The sequence below is a fragment of the Falco naumanni genome, chromosome 9 (genome assembly GCF_017639655.2).
Source record: "Falco naumanni isolate bFalNau1 chromosome 9, bFalNau1.pat, whole genome shotgun sequence".
Classification (NCBI taxonomy): Eukaryota; Metazoa; Chordata; class Aves; order Falconiformes; family Falconidae; genus Falco; species Falco naumanni.
In genome coordinates, this window is record NC_054062.1 from 4425082 (window position 1) to 4443664 (window position 18583).

The 18583-nt window shown below is 44.6% G+C and overlaps 1 protein-coding gene across 1 annotated transcript in view; it reads right to left on the reverse strand.

The window, feature by feature from the left end:
* LOC121093624 (voltage-dependent N-type calcium channel subunit alpha-1B-like) overlaps window positions 1–18583 on the reverse strand; it is a 301786-nt gene that overhangs the window by 117385 nt on the left and 165818 nt on the right. The window contains exons 11-13 of the mRNA XM_040606263.1: window positions 15815–16024; window positions 6103–6215; window positions 2639–2751 (exon numbers count right to left, since the gene is read on the reverse strand). Of these exons, the coding sequence (XP_040462197.1) occupies window positions 2639–2751; window positions 6103–6215; window positions 15815–16024 (436 nt within the window). The remainder of the gene's footprint in view (window positions 1–2638; window positions 2752–6102; window positions 6216–15814; window positions 16025–18583) is intronic.

The window sequence follows — 18583 nt, forward strand, 5'->3', positions numbered from 1 at the left end:
TGGGGAGAAAAACTCAGAGCTTGAGTCAGAAGAGCAGAAGCGCCATCTCTTCTATTTTCTTTATCTTCACATTCCTCCTCTTTCTCCCCCCAGGTGTAGCTGGGAGGACTGAAGTGCCTTGTGCTTCCCCGTGCTGAGGATGATACAGGCACATCCATCCCAGGAGAAGCAGGATCATGCACTCCCATTGCACCCATTCCAAGAAAAGTTACATCCACAATACAGCAACAGAGGTTTCAGAGGAAACTTGGCTTCAGGTCTCTTGGGAGAAAACCTTCAACTGAAAAAGCTGCAAGCAAACCTACTCAGGGTCCGTGCCGAAGCCCAAAGGGGTGAGCTGCGACCCTTGCAGGAGGAGGGAGGCTTTGCTGGTCGCACCGATCCCCCCTGCTCGACACAAAGGCTTCAGGCAAAATCTGCCACAAGCAAAGGGTTCGTTGGCACCTCATGGTTAACACCACCTGACACAGATATGGATGGAGGTTCTGTCTTGTCCTGGAATAGCTCAGCACCAAACCCTGCCTGCCTGCAGATCACCGGGATTTAATGAGGAGTTGCATTTCTACAGATGCCAGTCCCCCTTCAGTTCTGTCATGACAGAGTGGAACACATCAAGCTGTTTTCTCCTTGTCCCCCTAGTTGAATTTTAACCCCTCCTAGGCTGAGTCCCCTCCTAGTACATCCTGCCGTCACCTTTCAGGCCAGCTGTAATTTAACTCTTTAACTATTTCAATTCTCTGCAGTCACACTGAGCGGGGACATACGAATCAAAAGGTCTAATATCGATTATTCAAAGCGAGTGGACTGCAGCTGGCTTTGATAGACACAGAGGCAAAAAAGAAGAACAGGGCAGGGAGTTTCAGAGAAAAATGGCTGTGAAAGAGATGGAAAAAGGGAAAAGGACCTACTGAGGGTCAGAATGTTTCCACTGCAAAGACTGTAATGAGAGTGGGCGGGCAGCAATCAGTGCCTGGTGCCATCGCTTTTGCTGGCTCCCCATGAGTTTGCTCAGACTGGGGTGTGCAGCTCAGGCACTGGGGTAATGTGGGACATGGCTGAGGTGTCCCCGGCTTCTGTTATGTGAAAAATCCACACCATTAGGTCAAGGGAACTTCAGCACCAGTGGGGTGAGAATTCCACTCTCTGTCCTGAGCTGGGGGGAGAGCACTCAGCTTGCTCCGCGATGTGCTGTAAGTTAAATCTCAGGCTTCATCCCTTTATTACAGTGGCTAAAATCCTAAAGAGTCAAAACTCACAGAAAGATCAAAAATGTCCAGAATTTTTTTAAAAGTATAACACACAGGTATACTAAATTTTTAAACGCACAAATAAATGACTATCAGTAGCTCTGGATAAAATTAACTGCTGACAATTAATCGCTATGAATTTGCTACAAAACCTGGAGTCATCACACACAAACCTTGGATCTGCACAACAACTAGCAGATACCAATCAGCAAACCCTACAGAGCTAAACTGTGGGTTTAACCAGCTGCAAAAGCACCTGGTTACTTCGAAAGACTGTTTTGCTCAAATATGTGCTCAATCCTGTGCTTTGTCTGTTTGAGGTGATTGGGTTGTTGATTTGGGTTTTTTTGAGGGAAGTACTATTCCTCCTTTTGTTACTACAAGCCAAAAACAAGTAAAAGTGTGATGGAAAGAGGAGAGATCTAAGGAGATAATGGTGTAAAATGGTGTAAAAATTAAATTTTTAAAAGTGGAAAACAACAGCAGGAGCACCTAAATGTGTCATCAATTTCCACACCACAATTTTGAAACCCTGAAGAAAATTGCTCTAGATAGATTTATAAACTGCATAGTCGCTGTCTGCTAATGCCAGCACACATTAACACAATGCATGAGCATGAAAACAACTGAAAAGCTTTGCAACTCAACTCTCCTGCAAATTCAGCCTCACAGGCTCAAGCCTGAAAACCTCAGACATTCCCAAACCAGACACAGGCAGCAGCAACAGACTTCGTGTTTGTGTCAACACAGCGGTTCAGGCACTAGGATTTAATATCTAGCAATAACCAGGGTAGCTCAGTTCTCCAGTTCCTAAATACTTAAGGAACTATCACCAGCTCAGCAGCAGACAAAGTCAGTGAGCAGTTGATGTGGCTCAGAAAGTAAATAAGAAACTTTTTTCTCTTACCACAAGAAATAAGGGATCACCTCGCGAGGTTTTTGTTTTAAGCAAGCTTATAAACAAAGAGAAGGGTGATGGTGGGTATGCAGCCCATCACTACACTGTGGAGCCCCCCGCCCAAGGGTACCTGTACCTGAGGCTGGGATTAGAAGTCCTTCTGGATGCAAATACAGACTCAGGAACTCCCTAAACTGCCAGGAACCCCAATTGCCCAGCTGAGGAAAGGGCAATTCTGCATCTGCAGTTCTCTTCTGCTCCTGCCCCCACTCCCAATTAGGGCCAGTGCAGACATAGGATGTTAGGACAGGCGAGATCTTTGTGCCAGCTAATACAGAGGTTTTAGGGGTTGTTTTTTCAGGTTTTAGATGGGGTTTTTTGGGGTTGTTTTTTTTTACAAGTGGAAAGCAGTACTACTTGCTGTGGGGCTGCTGATACGGATTTCAAACGATGCTACAGGTACAATGTAAGCAGAAAAGGTAGCTGGACTTACTTTGTTACTTTGAAAATCCTCAGCAGCCGAAGCGCTCTCAGTACGCTGATGCCAAATGAGGTACCCGGTTTCACTGCAGCCCAAATAACTTCAAATATACTTCCCACGATGACCTGCAAAAAAAATCCATTTTACATAAGGCAAAACTTCTGCTTAGGTCTTTGTAGTGCTTCTAGAGGGGCTGAGGGCAGAACAACAATCAGAGCTTGTGCTGTGTTGGTTTGCTTATGGAGGGAGGCTTCAGCAAAACCACAAATTAGCCAACAGCACTACAAAATCTTGTTCCAGCTTTCCACAGTCCAGCCTAAAAAAGGGCAATACCTGGAAGTGGGGCAGACACGTGGGAGAGCACAGACAGGAATTTGTTACTTTCTTCTCTAGCAAGCAAACTGCCTTAAAACCACCTTTTTTTGAAAGGCATCATACATACTTTATCTTTTTTTTTTTTTTTTTTTTTTTTTAACTGTAAATGCCAACACTTCACTTTCCCACCCCATGCAGTCTGTCTGCAAAGACTGCAGAGATGCAGGGGTACACTGTCCCATCCGCCCCTTCCCATGAGAAGCCCCAAAAGCCTTCACCCACAGCCCTGCAAAACAGCAAAGCATTAGCTCTGGGCACCACCTACCAGAAACTGGCAACTGAGAGTCTTTAGGAGAGCAATTAAGGTAATAGCTATTAAGACACCCTGCAAAGCCTCTAGCATACACATCCAATTGCCTGTCAGGCCCTGAGCCTCAGGTTATTGAAAAAATTGTCCCCAGTCAAGGTGTTTTTTTAAGTTTTGTTTTGTCTGCTTTTTTTTTTTAAGGTTGGCACAGAACTAACCTCAAGGGATAAAGAACTCTTCTCCAAAATCCTTTATTATAAAAAGGACACAATAATAATGGGTTAAGCACAATTGGAAAAGGGCAATTATACCTATACAGTTAATAAGAGAAGACAGGCATTTTGCTGCCAATTGCTGTTATTACTTGCATTAAAGCAGCATTGAAGAGCTCCCATTGACCCTGGTCCCCAGTTGTGCAAAGCACACCATAAACACATCATCACTGGACACCCAGCAAGCAGCTGGTTGGTGTTGGAGAGGGAGCGGTAGTGGGAGGCCAGGGCTGGCAGAGCTGTGTCTGAGTACCTGGGCAGTGCAAGAAGACTCACCAGCTTGGAAACCCTTTTCCCAAGCAGAAACCTGACTGTTTTTTCAAAGGGTCGGCATTGCTTGCAGCTGCTCTGCAAGAAATGCCATACCCTGAGCTTCAAGAAAGTGTAGCGGCAAAGGGACATACACAACAGTTGTTCATCTGGTTTCTCCTATCAGAAAAAGAAGGAACTAAAACATCTCTCCCACAGTCTATCACTCTTGGGGATCCCTCATGAATCAGCAAAAACTTTTCCTTTGCCCCTCCACATGTTATGCTGATAATTAATTTTCCTGGCATCTCAGCATGGCCTCCTGGGAGCTCGTTTCACATGAGACCCCACAGACTGTTACTCCCAAGACTGATGTTTCTCCGATTTGTTATTTCCGCTTTTTGCATTTGAACGGTTTCATCTTGATGGTTTGTCAAACTAAACTGACTACAGATCTGTGTGATGTTCCAGCGGGGGTGAAGCAGCTGAATTAATTCTGGGGGCTGGAAGGTGGGTGAGGAGGAAGAAAAATAGATAGAAGTGGGATCCCTGTGGATTCTCTATAGGAGGAGGAATTAGAAACAGCTTTCCTGCCTGGGAAACCCTCGGCAAAACTTATTGCCAGTGCCACACTTGCCACAGCATGCCACAAAGCAGGGAGAGCCGGTAGGTTTACCTCCTGCTTAGTGCGAGCTCCTAAATGACCTGTCCCTGACCATCAGGTACAAGCTCTTCTGTTGTGGAAGGAGCATCTTGGATATAAGGATCCAGGGAAATTGGCAGCTGGCATGGGGCCAAGCTGGCTGGAGCTGGGAGCCTACCTAAGCCATTGGTGAAGGACATCGATCCAGGATCTGTCACCAGACAATGCAAACAAGGCAACGATCCCCTTCAATGACCAACCGGGCGATATTGCCTGGCCACCTGATGTCTTCGACTCGGCTCACAGAAGCTGGGTCTTTGGGCATGTGCTGAACTCCATGGGAGCCGGGTATCAGCCCCATTGCATCCTGCAGGCACACTCTCCCTTCCAGCCTCCGTGGCACATCTTGCCGGTGCCGTTAAACCTTGCCATGGGTGGGCTGCCTTCAGCTGAGAGAGCCTCTCTGCCCCTCGGATGAGGTGCCAGCTCTGGATGCGCAGCCATCCCGCTAGCTTACGTTGTCTGTGTTATTGGTGCCCTGGTTTCCTCTCATGGCACTTGACATCTGTGCATTGCCCTTGGGGCTACGCAGCCAGGAAGAGTGGCACAAGCCATTTCGATGCCCTGAGCTACCAGCAGCTGCCGTGGGCACCCCAGAGAGGAGAACCCCACACTGGGTGCAGCCTGGTGCAACACCTCAGTCTGCTGGACACAGGTGATTCTTGGGCTGGATGGTTTGAGCTCAAAGTCTGTTTAACTCTGAGTTTTCCTGCTGATGCTGCCGAAATGAGAAGTTGGCTTTTCCTATAGTCTTGGATTTAGGAGTGGTAAGAATACCTCCTCCCGCCTAGCAGGACAGAGCTGAAGCAGGGAATTTTGCTCTGTGGGGGAATCACTCTTGGCATTTTGTCAGGTAAAGACTAGAAACCACCAACTAAATTTTGAAGACCTGGATGACACGTGTAATGACCTGAGCCATTTTCCTCATGGCTGTACCCTAAGCTTCATATCTGGTTTGTTAAAGGAACCTTACAGACCGAGTCCCACTCTGGGAAGCGCTGCTCAGCCCACACTAAAGGTAAGAGAAGCCAAATTAAGCTCTCCAGGAGCAGTTCGCAGCCTAATAGCTTTTAATGAGTAAATAAACATCTGTATGCAACATTCTTCGTTAGACAAGTCAAAAACCAGCCCCACCATTCACAGTTCTAGCACCAAGGGGACAGCCTGTACTTCTGCAATAAAGGGATGCGAATTATTGCCTTTTTGTCACCTAACCGCATGTTTAGGCTTCAGCTTCTGGGCACTCATGTCTGAAAACCGCTGTATCTTGAGGGAAAGGCCATTAAATGGATGATAAGGAAGATGAGCAATAAGATGTGTGCGGGTTTTGTCTTTCAATCACCTCATTTAAATGGGAGAGAGAATCTTGCAGCAATCAGAGCGTTTACTGGTGCTGATGCTGCGAACACCCCAGGAAACGAAATCCCCAGCTGTCACATTTCTTCAAAAAGGATGATAACTAGGGGAAGCTTAACGTGTTTCACTGCAGCTAATTTATGACTACAGTCCCCACAGAAGATGCACTTAGAGCACCATTTCCCATGGATTCCCACATTCCCATTTAAACATCCAACTCCAGTGACCAATGGGAGAGCCACACACTTCATCCCCACAGCCGAAGGCTACTCACCCCAAAGTCAAAGCAGTTGAATGAAGAGTGGAAGTAATTTCTTGGCCCCAGCCCATACATCTTCAAAGACATCTCAGTAAGGAACAGACCCAGAAAAACAAACTCTGCGAAATCTGGAAACAGGAAAAGAGATTAAATTAGTCCACAAGACCTTGCTAGGCAGATCTCTTCATGTGGGGAACAATGGTAATTTTTCACAACACAGACTGCCTCCTGCCAGAAGAAAATCCCTTTGCAATAGCAAACAAGACCCTGAGGACAGTTTGACATAATTATTTCTATATGCATATGAGCTGTATTCAGCCTTCAAGAACTGCGAAGGCAATGTTTCATGTGTACTGTGGGAAGGTGCCATGAGCATTAAATAATAGTCTCATCATCTTTGTAAAGGAATTTCAAAAGAAAGCTCTGTATCTAACACTTCTAAAGGTCTAATTTAATTGCACAGATAATATTTTGCAAAAGTATGTTTGGGACTTCTGTACCTAAACGTGATGGGCACTTTTGGGAGCGGGGTATAAGCTTTTGTAACACCCTTTCATGATAAAAATACCTTCATACCCAACAGAACTGCTGCCTCTAAGAGCTCACATCCAAAGGTGTTGTGTCTACTGTTAGCACATAGACCCATTTATTTTTATTATGCCTGTATAACCATATAATTATGGAAGAGCAGGTTCTGTTTCCTTCAGCTTTATATATCATAAGCAAATAGGCTGTGAAGCTTTTGATGGGAAATTTATCACTTATGATGAAACAAAGGGCAGAAAGAACATAGCCAGAGACTTCAATTTCCAGATAAAGTTTTCAAGACTTGGAGCTACAGAAAACACTGCCTTTGGCATTTTAAGTCATGTAAGTTTAGGTCTGGACACCAATAAGCAACAGCAACAGTGTAGCGTCAAAAAAGAAACAAGGAAAGGGCAAACCCCCTCTACACTACCGAAATAAACGTAACAGCATAAGGCACACCTCTCCCTTTAGAGAAAAGATGAGGAAAAGAATCAAACTTCAAAGAGCAGAGATTAATCACGTTGCTTAGCGCAGTACAGAAGGTTCTCAGATGCTGCAGTGGTGCTGACGCTACAAGAAAGTTGTCTTCTGTAATTGCAGTTTTATGATTCCAGGAATGATAAAGACAAGCTGATGCCAAATTTTTCTCCAAGGTACACATGGACAGACAAGGGCCAACGGATACAAGTTGCCACAAGGAAAATTTCAGTTAGAGGATGTTGAATCCCAGGTGCTTTGTACACCTCCTGCAATAGGTGGCTTCAGCCAGTGGATGTAGAGAAAGGAAGGGAAGGAGGGTCCTTGCAAACTTTTTTTTGCTCCATTCAGTGCCTTGCACATTCACGTTGAGTAAGCATGGTTGGCCCAGGTCAAGCAGTGTTGCTGCTCGCCTTTTAAAAATGCTGGAGGAAATATAGCTTCAATTATCAAAAAATAAAAAGGTGGTTACAATTTTAAATGAAAGACAGTAATGAAAAATTATGAGCGTGAAGTTAACTGAAATCCAGGAAGCATTAACTAGATGGGAAAGGTTTTATTACCACTTCAGTGAGGAGCCTACAAGGAACCCTCTGCCAACATTTGTAATAAGGGAGGAAATACCAGGAGGGGATTAATTGTACCATGTACCACTACTCTCCTTGAAAACAGGAGCAATGTCATTAAAGGAGATTATCAAGGGCAAAGTGTTCATATTTGAGGAATAAGGTGACAAAGTATGAGGTCTGCAGACTTCTCAGCCTTTTTCCTACCGAGAGGTAGGCTCCATCCTCTGGATCTCAGTGCTCAGGGGAAGGCATGGTCACATGAAGGAGCAGCGCATCTCCACATCCCTTTAAGCCTGGAACTTGCTGGGAGAAGCATGTTCACGCCAGCACCATGCTACAACTTTTCCCCCCTTTCCGACATCAGACGCAACAGCTCAGTGAGCAATAAGTGGGTTTCGACACAAGGGATCCCAAAGCAGGGAGTTACCCACAGTTATACTGGCAATCCATATGACTGTACGAGTACAGAGGGTGAGAGAAAGAACCTGAGGGAACCAATGTCAAGCATAAAATGAGATGGTTGACAAGTCCAATAATATAAAAATACAGAATTAAAAAAAAAAAAAAACAACACAACAACAAACACATGTTCAGTGCTATTGAATTTCCTTGCACATAATTAAAAAGACCGCAATTGTGAAGCAGTAAGAATGTCAAAATCCTTAATTATTAATAGCCAGCCCTGTAAGCTTCCAGGCCAGACCCTGAACTTCCATTCTGCACCCTATGTACTTCAGAAATGGTAAGAAACAGAAGGCAAAACTCCCCAGCAAAGCAGGCACATCTTCTGGTGCAAAAATGTTTGTGCTGTTGTTGCCACCCGTTTGGGTCATTAGCCTAGAGGGAAAGCTCACACCGGTGTCTGTGCTGGCAGCCGTCTCTCCCTCGCTGGGATGTTATCACTCCCATCTTCGCTTTTACGTGCAGCAGAGCTCAGCAAGGCGGATGGTGCTGATTGGAATGACTTCGGTGTAAAGTCTCCCTATCACTAGGATCAATATCAAACCAATGCTTTGAAACTGGTGGCTTTGCTTAAATCAGCCAGCAGGCAAAACTTGAAGTTGTAGGTAGAGGTTGTAGATCAGACCTACAGAAAGCATCACGCAACCTCCACCTCCTTCACATCCCACTCTGGCAGGGAGGTTCTTGTCCCCTTGTCTGTCCACCAGACTCACCTCAAAGAGTTACATTGCAGGTACACCCCATATTCTTTCACAGAACAACAAAAATACTAGGTAGGTGGGGTTTACTGTAATTTGCACCAGCAGATCTCAGTACACTTTCCCAAGACAATTACCATCGTTTCAAAAGAAGGAAATGGAGGAAAGAAACAAGATTCAGTGTTCAGTCACCCATCCAGCAAAACTATGAACAAATCCCAGGTATCAACAAGTGCAATGTTCCATTATAACCAGAATAATATAGGAGAAAAAAAAACTAGCTTTAAGTGAAATACAATCAAGAAATACTCAATTAAAAAAAAAATAAAAATCAAACAAACAGAAAAAGTTAGAAACTTAGAACGTTCAAGAAACAACTTCCTCCTGCTGGTCTTGAAGAATCACTCAACCTATCCTTTCACAGCGAACAAATTCCATCTAGAGCAGAGTTCAAAACAGGCAGCAATAGCTGTATTTCAGCAGGTACCAGATGGTACTGTGAGGACAAGGGATGGAGGCAAGGAAAATACGGACATAGCGAACTCCTGGGGCTGAAGGAATTGACTCTGAATGAATCAGCTTCTGCAGCAGATGGATCAGAAACACAATTTCTTCTGACATGGCCCCGCCTATATAATTGAAAATGCAATTTCACTGTTTGGACCTCCTGGTATTCAGACCCCATATGTAATTTAATCTGCCTTAAGCAGAAGCATTTTGTAATGTGATTTAGGGAAAAAAGTTTGATACAAATACTCTTATTTAATTTCAAATTTGTGCTATTGGCAAAGGCCATGCTAGCATCTTTTTTGCCCCATATGTTTGAATTAGATAGTTAGCAGTTCTTTTTTGTCAATCATTCATGGATTAAGTCCATTTCTGCTCCATCTCCAAGTCCAATGACATTAAGAGCAGGTGCCAAGCCTGACACTTTGGTTTCCTCTCCTCATCCTCCTTGCACATTAAACCAGCCAGGAGGAGAACCTCAGCAGAGTACAACTTGACAAAGCAGAAGTGAAACATTCAGCAGACATAAATAAATATGCTCGTTTCTGAAAGCCTTTTCCTCGCAGTTGCAAGTGCTGCCTGTTTATATCCAGAGGGAGCCGGCTATCTACTTCAAAGGCAAACACAACATCATCAAAAAAGGTCTAATTGCACCAAACATATGGTTCAGTATTGCACAGCAGACAGGGAAGACATTCTCAGGCCATAATGGCTAAAATACTGTTTCCAAATATTGTATTTCTCAGAAAGGAGACATTCTCAGTCATGGTTTTAGACAGATATAAATTTAGGAGCAAGTTATGGATCACAGTAGTGTTAGGTGGAGAGAGTGCTGCTTCATGAAGGGCAGCCACAGGGGAAGGGAAACCCAATGAGCAGGCACCAGGTGAAAGCTTACTGATCTAGTCTTAAGACCTTCTCACCATGGTCCCTAAAGCCCACCCCACAGAGGCCAGATTGCTCTGGTTCCAGCCTTCTTCCACAATTTTAGCCAGAGGAAGAGGAGACCCCCACCACCACCACCTCTGCTGGCCTCCTGCATAGCACGGAGCACACAAACACATTCTGCCATTTCCACATCAGCCTTGCAAGTTCTGCTCAAGCTGAAGCACATATTTCAAAAGGACACAGTCCTTTGCAAATCCCTTAATTTCTCACCTCCGCCGTGGGCCCACCTTACAGATTTCATTGGTTTGCTGCCTTCAGTTGAAGGTGCATCTTTGCTGCTACTAGAGCTCAGTGATGCTCTTCTAGGCTACAGTGGAATTGTCTTCTGACAGAGTTATCTTCTTTCGGAGAATACTGGCAACGGTGGAAATTAGCACAAACAAGTGACAGTCCTGGTTAGCAGCATGAAAAATATACATTTATAGGGAGCTGCAATTCATTTAACTGAAGGTCCATGCTTCAGTGAGCAGAACATGCCATGTGTCCAGGTGCCCTACCAGAACACTCCTATTGCAGTTTGGCGCTGGAGTCCTTTCCATACGGGGAAGGAAAATCTCTGACCTAATTTGAGGATAATTAAAGGGGCATAAAGTATGTCCTGTTATTCATCACACCACAAGAATTCAAAGAATTTCTAATCAGCTCTTTCAGTAAGACTAAAGAAAACCCAAGCCCTTTTCTAGAGCTCCTACAGTTCCCTTTCTAAAGCAGTTGCAGCAATATGGAGAGTCAAGCAGAGAAAGCTAATAAGAATGAATCAAGAACAGAAAAGTTAAAAGACCAAGGGGAAAATAAATCAATGCAGACCCGTAGGCTTTTACCAATTGTTCTTTAAGCAAAATTAATTTGTAATATAATTAAACTTTTCCCCAGAGGGACAGGTATAATTGAATTAGAGGTGCCTGGGTAGAGTTCCAGGGTTTAGTGGATCCTCCCAAGACTTTACCACACTCCTTTCCTGCTGCTGCAGGTCACAAAACTCCTCATCAGTTCATTTCTAAGCACCTTCCATGAAACAACATAATTAGAATTGGCTATTTCTCTCTTGCTCTACATCAGACTAGCCAAGTCCTACCCCTCTGCAGCAAAGTTCACTCATCATGGATTAACTTAAAAGCCATTTTTAAACCTGTCACTCTTACAGTTAAAGGATTTTGCTAAGTATTTCCAGGAGCTGTTTAAAATCCCCTCGTTTTGTGGTATCTTGTTCTGCCCATACCTAATGGATTTGTGCACAGACCTTGGGCGGAACAGGGCTTTCAAGGAGCACTCCTGGAGGGCTCAACCACAGCTGGGTTTGCTCACAAATGCGTTTACTGCAGGGTTAACCAGGCTGGCTGCAGCTTAGTGCACACGGGAGAAACAGGCTTCAAGTCCAGTCTAACCATGATTGCAGTAACAAAACAACCAGTTAGTCCACGCAAAGTCCCATGTACCTTAAGGGGTAAAATATGCCCTGCATTCAAGATTCAACTTTAGATTAGTAGGGAAAATGATGCTATGAAAACTATGGCATCCTTCAGGAAAGCAGGCAGAAACTTTAGGTCATTACCAATGCAAAGAGAGGTGTGAATACAATACTACCACTCATCATCCTGAAAAGCTGGGAAGGTCTGAAGAGAATTTAATTTAAGAGGCTAAACTTGTGAGCCTTTCCAATGGACAATTCTCAAAAGCTTTTTGTTCTAAAATTGTATTAAAATAGGTTTCTCTCCAGAGTTTCCATTACACTATGCCGCAGGACAGACCAGAGATAATCCTTGCCAGAATGAACCCATGGCACCTCTGCTTCTTGTCTTGGAGAAAACTATCTTGGAAAAAAACAAACAAAACCAACCCCAAACAAACAAAAACAAAGAAAAAAAAAAAAACCACAAGAGAAAGTTACCTAGAGTATCTTATAATTTCCATGACAACCATTCATTCTGCATCTCTGGTTTTTATTCTCTATATCACAGTGGCTAATTTTGTACTCCATTTAAAGACCCAATGCTTATGCCTACATGAGAACATCATGTGAATCCTCAGATATTCTGGTTTTGTCTGTCACCCATCTCTGTGTTGCACCTTAATACTTACAGTGTTGTTTCTAGCAGTGCTTATCTGTAGCCACTATGATTTCTTCTAGTGAATCTAAGGAATTGGTTCACCTGGACAGGTGTTTCCTTGTTCACAAAGGACACTCAAGCCTTATGAGTAAATGGCAGCGCAACGATGCAAAGACATATCTAGGGCAGATGAGACACAGTACAGTACCTATGGCTGGGAGGATGCTGAGGATTTAACTCCTGAGAACACAGCTCCTTGGTGCTTTTCTGATTTATCCATTAAACGTAAGTCAATGGGATCACTTGTTCTTATCTAGGTTGTACCCTAGCACCAACAAATTAAAGTATGCCACCCGAGTGCTTCTGAAACTAATTCATAATACGGCATTACAGACACACGCAGAGCTCCTGAAAGAAAGATCCATCCCAATCCCTGATCCCAGGCACAGCACAAATTCAACCTTCCCTAAGTTTTGTCTTCAGCTGAGGCAGGTTGGGAGCCTAATTTGTGGCTTCTCTCCTAGAAATGTTTCCCACCTTCAGGTGTCCTTTTAATCCTAATCAACAGAAACATCTCTTCCAGCTCTCATATGAACATTCAGTAGAAGCTGCTGGCTCATGGATTTATGTTCTCTTTGAAAAGTTACTGCATAAGGTGTTCCCGAAACTGGGTTTGTGAATCTGAGTCTTATTTTGAGTTTTTCTTTCTAGCCATTTAGTCCTAACTCAAGAGGAAGTCCTAAGCCTCGAACTTCTAAATACTCTGCCAACCTAGCTTATTATTTCCTCTATTAAATTTAGGAAATTAATAAAGTAAGACTGACTTCTCCATGTACTCAGTCTCTCTTTTCAGTCTAAATCTTGGAGGGGGAAAAAACCAACAAAAAACTCACAACCAAAAAAAACCCAGAGTTGAAAGAAGTTTCTTTCTTATGCATCACTTATTACACCTCCAGTTACCTGGTAGTATTAAATATTTCAACAAATATTAATAGGGAGTTCTTTGAAGTCAGAGCAGCTAGTATTCTTGACCTTTTAAGTCTACCAAAAAAAAAAACCCCAAAAAACCACCACACCAACAAAAAGAAAACCCTTCAAAAGTTTGCTTTCTTATAATAAGGTAAGACCTGAGAATCTGGGGCCAGAAATATTTAAGTATCTAACTTACACAGAAATCAAGGAAAATTAGGTAGATAAGTATCTTTAAAGATCTAAGCCAAAATTATTAGGTTAGACTGTTTGAAATATTGAAGGGTTTATTCCTAGCCCTCTGTTCACTTGCTTCAGAAGTTTCATTTAAAAATTTTGAACTAGCCACATCTGAACATCAGGTGCTAAACACGAGATTTGATCCTGGTCATTTTATAGAGTCAGAAGTAGCCAATGCAATGGCTCTGTCTTCCAGAAACAAACTCTCCATCCCTTCCTTTCAGAAGGAAAAACTTGCAGTGTCCCATTTTCAGTGTCACCACATTCTGACTGTACCAATTTCTACAAGTTTTCCAGCTCTAGGAGTCATAACCTATCAACTTCATTAAACAAAGAAGCTCTGGCCCTCACCTTCCACTTTTAAAAAAAAAACAACAGGCTTCGTGAGCAAGTCTGAAACCTCAGTGTAACCCTGTGATGTGTAAAGGCTCCAGCTGCAGAAAGCTGTTTCTATTTATTATTCATCATAGGACAAAACAACATGCAATTAAAAAATAAAAATCAGACTTCAAAAGCACTTACAGGCTATCTGAAGCCTAAACGCATAGGTGATCACAGGAACCAAGCTAAAATAAAAGCTTTTGCAGAAACATAGTATTATCTTCTGAATGGTATTATTTTTATTACTATTGTACATACTTTTGCAGCAGGGCATCATGACATCTATCCAATCTAATCACACACCATTAGTAAGGGAAGGCATGATTATCAAAAAAGACCTTCTGGAAAGTTGCAGTCTTTTAAAGAATATGACAATAATTGCTACAGCTGTAGTGAATTAGTGTGTAATTCCATAAGCACAGACAGACAGACAGCTGGTCCTCCCGGGTAGCACTGCCCATGCACATGTTGTTATCCCAGGGACATCAGAGCTTTAAGCATATCCACAGCAGAAATCACCCATTGTAATGGGTTTGTGTGGCAGGGCTTTGTTAGTGGGGGGCTACAGGGGTGGCTTCTGTGAGAAGCTGCTAGAAGCTTCCCCCATGTCCAACGGAGCCCAGGCCAGCTGGCTCCAAGAGGGACCCACCACTGGCCAAAGCTGAGCCCATCAGTGATGGTGGTAGCACCTTGGGGATAATGTATTTAAGAAGGGGAAAGGAAAATCTGTGCAACAATTGCAGCTGGAGGAAGGAGTGAGAATATGTGAGAGCAGCAGCTCTGCAGCCCCCCAGGTCAGGGCAGGAGGGGCTGTAGGCACCAGGACAGAGATTCCCCAGCAGCCCATGATGCAGCCTACCATGAGGCAGGCTGTGCCCCCAGCCAGTGGAGCCCATCCCCACCGGCAGCCCCTGGAGGGTCCCACACCAGGGCAGGGGATGCCCAGAGGAGGCTGTGACCCATGGGCAGCCCACGCTGGAGCAGCTCCTGGCAGGACCTGTGGTCTCATGGAGAAGAGCCCAGAATAGGGACCCTGCGGAGACCCCGGCTGGGGCAGGCTGGGCCTGGGATGCTGCACCCATTGGAGGGAACCAGGCTGGAGAACGGGAAGAGTGTGAGGAGCAAGGAGCAGCAGAGACAGCGTGTGATGAACTGACCCCAGCCCCGTTCCCCCTCTCACTGCACTGCTCGGAAGAAGGAGGCAGAGAAATCAGGAGTGAAGTTGAGCCCAGGAAAAAGGAAGGGGTGGGGGGAAGGTATTTTTAAGTTTTGATTTTAGTTCTCATTATCCTGCTCTGATTTGAATAGTAATAAATTAATTTCCCCAATTTGAGTCTGTTTTGCCTGTAACAGTAATTGCCGAGTGATCTCCCCCTGTCCTTATCTCAGCCCATGAGCTTTTCATTACATTTTCTCTACCATCTATTTGAGGAGGAGAGCAATAGAGTGGCTTTGGTGCTCTCCTCACATAGAGTCAAGGTCAACCACAGCCATGGATGCAGATCAGCTGCAAAGTGGCATGAATTCTGCAGTTCTTTGGGCAGATGTTGATTAGACAGAGAAACCTGCCTTTACCCCCGTGGGGAGCCATTCCCCCTCCTTCCATGAAGCCTGCTACAGAACAAATCCTGCCATGTTACAAGATTTAAATGTGGTTGAATCTGAAGTTTCAGATAACATTTAGGATAACATTCCCATCTCAAACCAGTATTACGTCCTGGAGGATTTTTTCACAATTGTGTGACACAATTACACTTGAATTAGTAGAACCACTCATTATCTCCTCTCAGGGAGGCTTAGGAAGCCAAAAACCAGACCACATAGAGATGTGACTGCAGTGCTCAGCACGCTCAAAAATGCAAGACCTCATTAGGGGAGAGGTGGAGTCCCCAGTACTCACACAGCGCAGTGGTGAGCTTCTCCGGCTGGTCGTAGTGCACCATCGCGACGCAGAGCGTGTTGAGGGCCACCACACACAGGACAATCCAGTAGAAGCTCTGAGCTTTCACCATGCGCCGAATGAAGAACCGGAACATTTTCTCTTTTCTCCTGAAGTAAGATGAGCTCTCATTCTTCCCACTCTTCAAACTGGCACGGGCAAAAGGAGACCCTGGGACAGAAAGAAGAGTCACCACACCACATCCCGGCAGGTGAAAGGTTGGAAGATGTTCCTGGGCACAGAGACCCTCTGCCAAGCGCCAGAAACACGGCTGAGCAGAAAGCTGGGCACATTGACTATGGGCTGAGCAAGGGCATCTTGCTTGCAATGACATCATGAGGAATGAAGGCTGGGATTTTAAAGACTTCATGAATGAATGTCCAGCTCCACCATCTAAAGAAACTGGGCTTTCAACCCTCTGGAGCAATCTTGGTTGTCTCAGTTTAACTCATAACTTTTGGGTTCCTGGTTGACTGGAAGGACAGAAAGTACCAGGCACAGTGGTGTTTCTGCTCGTGGTGTGGAGCACATCCCCTCAGAGCCGGGTAGCTGGCAACAGGAAAGCTGGTCCCTATTTCCCCTGCTCCAAGAACCAGGCAAAGACCCAGCCCTTAGGACTGAAAAGGGCAAAGTCTCCTTATTTTACTCTCTAACTTCATGTATTTCTACAGCAGAGGGCTCAACCTGCCTCCACGCATCGTACTTTGGGCACAGCTACTCATTTGTATCAATTCTGCCTATATGAGCTACATTTCAACTCTAGTCTGAAACCCTGGAAAAGAGTCAAATACTTTTAACCACAGGAAGCTGATGGGAGGAATGATTTCTAACGTAAGCTCTCCCCCTGTGGTAGCAGGCACGGTTCAGACGAATGATGAAAAGGCAATCTCCGGCCAGTGCGGAGACAGGAGACATCAGCACACGTTAGTAATAAACACAGGCATCTGTTGGAGTTCTTCTGCAACAGCCGCAGACACCGTTGCAAGCATGGAAAATCGTGATTGTTGCAGGCTGTCCACTACCTGTTTCACGCTGTGCTGGCACCCCTGTGAAATGGCTAGCAAACTTGTTTCCAGATGGTTTGTGGCAAGATAATATGTTATTACCCTTCCCCATTGTGGGACGGAGCCTCCCGGGGGGTAGGGCTGACCAGGACACACGCCGTCCTGTCTTGGAGCAAGCACCATGAGAGCAGATGACTTGCATGGGCTGTCGTTGGAGATGGCTGACTTAACATGAACAAAGTGTTCTGGCTGCAGCAGCCAAATTTTTGAGTGCGCTCACTTACATTTCAACACTTGGAAGGGGTGGGAATCTCACCCTGTTTCATCCTACAATAACATCAAACGCAGCACCCATAGAAAGGATGAAGCATCCAGATGTGACAGCAATGGGTTCTCCAAGCCTCACCGCCACACAAAAGCGTGCCGCACCATCTCCCCACCAGAAAGCAAGCTCTCTGCTCCATCTCACATTTCTGGCCATCCACCAATATGCCAAAGGCAGAGCTGGCCCTGGCCAGGCTTTGAACAAACTCCTTGCAGAAAACCTTGGTGTGCTGTTGTTCTGTTAATTTGATTATCCTTCCTTTGGCAGTGTAAAAAATAAATCAATAAAACCCTTAGTGTTCATCTCTTGCTTTAAGACAACAAAATGAACTACAGGTAAAGATGCAGGCTGCACCATACCATAACACTGTTGGCAGGTAAAGAGGTCTCAGATATTCAAGCCAGTCTATACCCTCAGGTTTGCATGGGAATAGTCTGCTGCCCTTTGATCCCCTCTCTACTGATCTTCCAAAAAAGACGACCAGCGGTATTTAAACTGGTCTAACATAGGAAACATCCACTTCTCCAGGCTTCACTGTCTGACAATCAAGACAGTGTCCCATGTCTGGTGCAGCGTAGAGGGTGGGAAGCCAGAAGGAGCCAGAACCTACTGCTGCACGCTTATTAGTGCAGAAAGAAAGGCTAAGAGGTAGGAGGAAAGAAAAGAATAACTGTTAAGAGCAACGCCAGAGAACACACTGGGAAGTGTTTACCACTGTAGAGCTTTATAATGCAATTAGAAGGCTCATTGAGGTACTTGTGTTTGAATTAAAGTGCAACGTATTCAGTCAACGGCCAGCAAGAGACCTGTCAAAGTCTCTACCACTCTGGTCTGCATCTTCGTGTTGCACTCAGTAATTATACTGCTAGTTCTTCCATGCTCCTTACGCTCCCATCAACAAGACATTATAGAAAATCATCCAAAAAAATCTTTTCTCAAAAACATATTCTTTATGCGTAATTGCCCATATGATCTGACTGTTTGTGTTATGCACAGTTTCAGCCTTTTCAGGAGCTTGCAGAAGTATCTGCTGTATCCATCTCTTCTTTTCTGCCTTGTTCCATGAATCAAAATCAAAAACACTTTTCCCAAGTGGGTGAACCACTTGCAGAAGGTGGAAAGCACTGCTGTTATTTTCCCTGCCATATGCTCCTGAGACAGTTTCCAGCTCCGCATCAGATTATCCACGAGTCCAGATGCTCCGTCATCCGTTGCCACCTGAAACGCTGAATTCAAAGATCTGTTTGCGTGGCATGGGTGCCCAGAGCCTGGAGGGACTTGGATGTGAATACAAAGATCTCATAATTATTGCAACCACGAACAAATGTTTCAGAAATGACCATTCCTCGTTATCCATGCAGGGATCCGAGCTGCTCAGAATAAACCAAACTGAAACAAAAA